The sequence below is a fragment of the Microtus ochrogaster genome, chromosome 16, assembly GCF_000317375.1.
Source record: "Microtus ochrogaster isolate Prairie Vole_2 chromosome 16, MicOch1.0, whole genome shotgun sequence".
Classification (NCBI taxonomy): Eukaryota; Metazoa; Chordata; class Mammalia; order Rodentia; family Cricetidae; genus Microtus; species Microtus ochrogaster.
The window spans coordinates 38,778,150-38,783,553 of NC_022018.1; the positions used below are offsets into that span (position 1 = coordinate 38,778,150).

A 5,404-nucleotide genomic window follows, 5' to 3' on the forward strand; every position below is an offset into this window, starting at 1 on the left:
CCTTTCTCTCCAGCCTAGATCAGGCTTGAGTGCACAGTTCGGGTCCCAGGCCTTCTTGATAAGAGTGTTATAAACTATGAAAATTCTTATGGTTTGCCTTTTTAAAGGAAAACTCCCCAACTACTCCAAATTCGTATTTCCAAATAAACTGAAATGAAGGCTAGTCCAAAATTTGTAAAACTGTGGACACTATGGCTGGGAAAACCTGAGAATGAACCTGTTAAATATCTAACGTATGTTCCTGAGGGCCCATAACTTCATTACCTTAAAAAGGCAGGAAATCCTACTCATAGAAATAATTTTCTTGTGTGTACAATGATACAGGCAAGAAATTTTTCATTGTAGCATTATGTGAAAAAAGTCTAAATGACTTGAATGTCCACTGGTAAGAGCAGGCCAGATAAAACAGAGCATAACTGCATGGGGAATACCCATTTCCTGAACACGGCTGTTGGGCTCAGTGGCGTAATGCTTGCCGAATGTGTGTAAGAAGGCACCAGGTTTGATTCCCACCACCATGAAAATAATATAACTTGGGGATTATAACCAATTAGCAACATTATTAATAATGACACCCTCCAGAGAGGAAGGCTGGATCAAAAACCACGGGAGGAGAGGAAACTAACTTTCTATTCTCCTTTAGATGCTGCACTCTGTGCCTCTAAGTAACTGCTCAAATAAAACTTCATAAAGGAAATAAAGGCCTGGTGAGGTATCTACATGAAAACACACTTTGTGTGCACTTCTGCAGCAAAAAAAGTCATGTACCAAAGGGCATTTTAAAATTCAGGTTGCTCTCTCTTGTTGGATTGAGTCAAGTCATTCTTGGTTCAAGATATATTAACTCATGCCATACCCAAAGAGACGATGTCTCTGGGCTTTCATTCTTTTCTAACAGAAGAAAGTACTATGTGTTGAGAAAGGAGGATTTAAGTTGATAATAAAGAACTTACTAAAGAGAAAGAAAAAAAGACACCATTAGGACACAAAGGTTTATGTGGTTTTAGCCATTACAACAGGAGTTCAGAAAGATCTCAAGTGTTACATTGATGTTATCAATATTACAAAAAGAGAAAAAAAGTGACAGGCAACAGTGAAGAGCACCAGAGACCCAGCACAAACCTAAGACCATCTTTCTTCCTTCAACTGCCAAGGTATTTTCACAGATAAGCCCCCCTCCCCCTGCTTTCATCTCAGCTTTCCCTAACCTTCTTGGCCTGGGGAACTCAAGCCTCATCCTCTCCCTCCTCCTCCTCGAACTCGCCCTGCTCATCTGCAGTGGCATCCTGGTACTGCTGGTACTCAGACACCAGGTCGTTCATGTTGCTCTCTGCCTCGGTGAACTCCATCTCGTCCATGCCTTCGCCCGTGTACCAGTGCAGGAAAGCCTTGCGCCGGAACATGGCAGTGAACTGCTCCGAGATGCGCTTGAACAGCTCCTGGATGGCGGTGCTGTTGCCAATGAAGGTGGCAGACATCTTGAGGCCCCGGGGAGGGATGTCACACACGGCCGTCTTGACGTTGTTGGGGATCCATTCCACGAAGTAGCTGCTGTTCTTGTTCTGCACATTGAGCATCTGCTCGTCCACCTCCTTCATGGACATGCGGCCCCGGAAGATGGCAGCCACGGTCAGGTAGCGGCCATGGCGCGGGTCACAGGCGGCCATCATATTCTTGGAGTCGAACATCTGCTGAGTGAGCTCAGGCACTGTCAGGGCCCGGTACTGCTGGCTGCCCCTGCTGGTCAGGGGTGCGAAGCCTGGCATGAAGAAGTGCAGGCGTGGGAAGGGCACCATGTTCACAGCCAGCTTGCGCAGATCTGCATTCAGCTGGCCTGGGAAGCGCAGGCAGGTGGTCACCCCGCTCATGGTGGCTGATACCAGGTGGTTGAGGTCGCCATATGTGGGTGTGGTCAGCTTGAGGGTGCGGAAGCAGATGTCATACAGGGCCTCGTTGTCGATGCAGTAGGTTTCATCTGTGTTCTCCACCAGCTGGTGCACGGAGAGGGTGGCATTGTAGGGCTCCACCACAGTGTCAGAGACCTTGGGTGAGGGCATGACGCTGAAGGTGTTCATGATGCGGTCTGGGTACTCCTCTCGGATCTTGCTGATGAGCAGGGTCCCCATGCCTGAGCCTGTGCCTCCCCCCAGTGAGTGGGTCAGCTGGAAGCCCTGGAGACAGTCACAGCTTTCAGACTCCTTCCTCACTACATCCAGGACGGAGTCCACCAGCTCAGCACCCTCTGTGTAGTGGCCCTTTGCCCAGTTATTTCCTGCACCACTCTGGCCTGTCAGAGCAAAAGAGGTTTAAGTCAGTCAACCATGATTGGGTAAATTCTTCTTTTTTAAAATCACCCGTCAGACATAGTTATTTCAAATTATCACCAAATGACCGACAAATATTAAACAATGAACTGTATGTCTCTAAGCCTAAACTGAGGCTTAGCCAGCACACACCTGGATGCTATTTATGCTCTCCATCTGTCAATCACAGTTCTCCACCCCTATGCCAGTTATAATTGGCACCTTGTGCCCTTCTGTCTTCTACATACTCACCAAACACGAAGTTGTCTGGCCTGAAAATCTGCCCAAATGGTCCAGACCTGACTGAGTCCATTGTGCCCGGCTCTAGGTCCACCAGGATGGCCCTAGGTACATATTTATTACCTGCAGGGAAACAAGAGCTGGTTCAGTCCTTCAGGCAGTAATCTCTGCGGAGAAGGGCTTGGTACCACCTCTTTCCTGATTGGTGCTACCCCCAAACAAAGAAAGGCCTATGACCAGGCTTTCAAAGGATTTGGTTGGCACGGAAGACGCCACCCCACCCAAGAGTGGCCATCCTAAAGTAGACATCTTCTAGGACCACATAAGAGCAGGGCAGAGGGGTGCCAAAATTGAACGTGGGGTGTTAAAAATAATTACCAGTGGCTTCATTGTAGTAGACATTGATTCTTTCCAGTTGCAAATCACTGTCTCCATGGTAACTGCCAGTGGGGTCGATACCATGCTCATCACTGATGACCTCCCAAAACTGAGACATAAAAAGTCTGCATTTAGCTATGCACGACCCCACCCCGAATCGCAATGAGAAGCCCCCACCCAGTTTTAATAACCCGACTTTGCAGAAGCTTTAATGAGTGGCGTGACCCGGGCACAGCCTTAGGGCTTACATTGTACAAGATCAGAAAGTTGAAACTGGGCGGTTTCTCAGGCGAACAGCTGCTCTCGGCAGGAGGTAGGGATGGGGGTGGGGGTGAAAAAACCAGCCCCAGCTTGGGATTGCGGGTCACAGCCGCCAGTGGCGGCCGGAGACAAACGCGCTGGGACTCCAGGAGCGGAAAGGGGGCAGGCGGGGAGAGTGAGGCCAGGGAACTGTAGGAGGATATTTTAAATTCAAAGCACGTCTAACCAGACAATCGCTCTCCTCCCTTCCCCCGCAGCTCGCCTGGTGTTCAAGCGAGTAAAATCAATTCTCCTTGCGTCCGGGCCCCTCCCAAAGACTGGCGCGCCCACCGACACACCCGCTCCTTCTTCAGGCACGCGTGGTGATCAGGGAGAGAAAAGGGAGAAGGAGTAGCCCAAATTCCGAACAATTCCGGGAAAATCGAATGAGATCCCCCAAGCTTTAAGGTCGCCTCTGAGCCTACGCCCCATCCGATTGCACAAAGCAAGTCAAGTACGCCCTTGGCGAGACCTGGGTTCACCTAGGACCACCTCGCTCTCTGGTGCCAGAGTACCCCGAGGGGAGCTGTGCTACCGTTCCTCCCCCACCCCCTAAACAGCGAGCCCACCTTAGCACCGATCTGGTTGCCGCACTGCCCCGCCTGGATGTGCACGATCTCTCGCATGGTGCCTCTTAAGCTTCTTGCTGACTTGGATGTGTGTCAGTGGGTCTGATGGTCCTCCCCTTCCACACCCACTGCAGGGCCACCTGAAACTTACTCCGGAACGACGGGCTGAGGACGAAGGCTGGGTGGGTTCGGTCTTTTATGCAGGGAGGGTGGGGCGGACCGAACAGACCGCGCCCCCCAGCCAAAGCCCCCCAGTCCCGTTCTCGCTGGCGCTCTCCAGGCCGAGTTGACGTAATGCTCTGAGCCCCAGGGACGGTCCAGGGGGCTGGACTATGGGCTTGTGGCCAATCAGCGCGGGTGTGAAGACCTTGCGAGGGGTGGGGGTTCCTGGGAGAAGCTGGGGCGTGATCATTGTCTTGGACTTGAGAAGGGGGGAAAGCGAGTTGGGGAAACTGAGAACTGGGAACGTGAATCCGGCCGGAGAGTGTCGAAGCGGGGTAATTGGTACCATAGACTAGGGATTGAGAGAGGGTGGTAATGGGTAGGGAAAAGATGGCAATTCCAGCAGGTGCAGTCCGGTGTTGAGAGTGCGCACAGGATTTAAGCTAACTACTTGGCATTACCCGAGCAATTCCTCTTCTAACACTGGGCAGGCTTTGCCTAGCTAATGCACCTGTCGAAAGTACTGCCTCTTTCCTCATTCCTGGAGGCCAACGACTATCCAAACGCATACGCCAATTACATAGAATTTTATGAAAAGACAGGTGATCCCAGGAAGTCCAGTGTAATTGGTAAAACAAAGGTCCAAAGATTCTGACTTGGGACACTATAGGGCATCAGAGCGCGTTCTTCTCCGCCCATAACATCAGCTGTCCTTGCCTTTGTCTTTGTCGACTCTGTTCCTTCGCTGCAGTAGCAGCGTTCAGGGGTAAAGAAGGACCTCTGAGCCCAGCCTTGCCTGACCCACTCCAAGAATATACAGCGCTCAGCCTCACACCAACGACTCCTTCCACCCTGTGATTGGCTTTTGTTCCTCCCAAGTGATGGAGTGGGTGTGGCAGGCCTCGCTGACTGAACTGTGCTGCCGGCAGACCGAGGGTGGAGTTCTGGGGGCGGGCCTGTCGGGGAAACAAAGAGTTCACAAAAGCGTGGGATGTGTTCCACAACTGAGTATTTAAAAACCAGCCAGGCGCTGTCCTTCCCAGCGTTAGGTTCCTCTGTTGTAAGGAAAGGGGGTTGGAACCGTCATTGCCTAGAGCATTCTTATCTTCCTTTGCAGCGACCACGAGGTCCCAGCCTTGATGCTGCGGATGAAGAGTGGGGACACGCCTAAAAACTGCAGCACCGTGAGCTAGCCAGGGACCACCGCAGACCCTGGCGCACTGACATCGGCGCGTGCGCAGACGCGGTGCACCCACACTCCCTTCAAACCCGCATTTTCTAGGTATTCGAGGAAGAAAATGATTCCTTTGTTACTATCTGGGCGAGTGTGTGAGATAAATCTGCGTTCTTCTGAGGGAGGAACGAAGAGAGTATGGAGCCTGTTCCCTGCTACCCCAGATTGGAGGTGGTTTAGGAGGTGATGCGACCCTTTTCATTCTCTGGGGAGAGAGG

The 5,404-nt window shown here is 51.4% G+C and overlaps 1 protein-coding gene across 1 annotated transcript; it reads right to left on the minus strand.

The window, feature by feature from the left end:
* Positions 1 to 977: 977 nt before the first annotated feature.
* LOC101999161 (tubulin beta-2B chain) lies at positions 978 to 4,020 on the minus strand. Its single transcript, XM_005355026.3, has 4 exons — positions 3,791 to 4,020; positions 2,922 to 3,030; positions 2,556 to 2,666; positions 978 to 2,287 (listed from the first exon to the last, which is right to left on the minus strand). Exons 1-4 carry the CDS (start codon positions 3,845 to 3,847, stop codon positions 1,227 to 1,229), a joined length of 1,338 nt encoding a protein of 445 aa, XP_005355083.1. The 5' UTR covers positions 3,848 to 4,020; the 3' UTR covers positions 978 to 1,226.
* Positions 4,021 to 5,404: the final 1,384 nt, after the last annotated feature.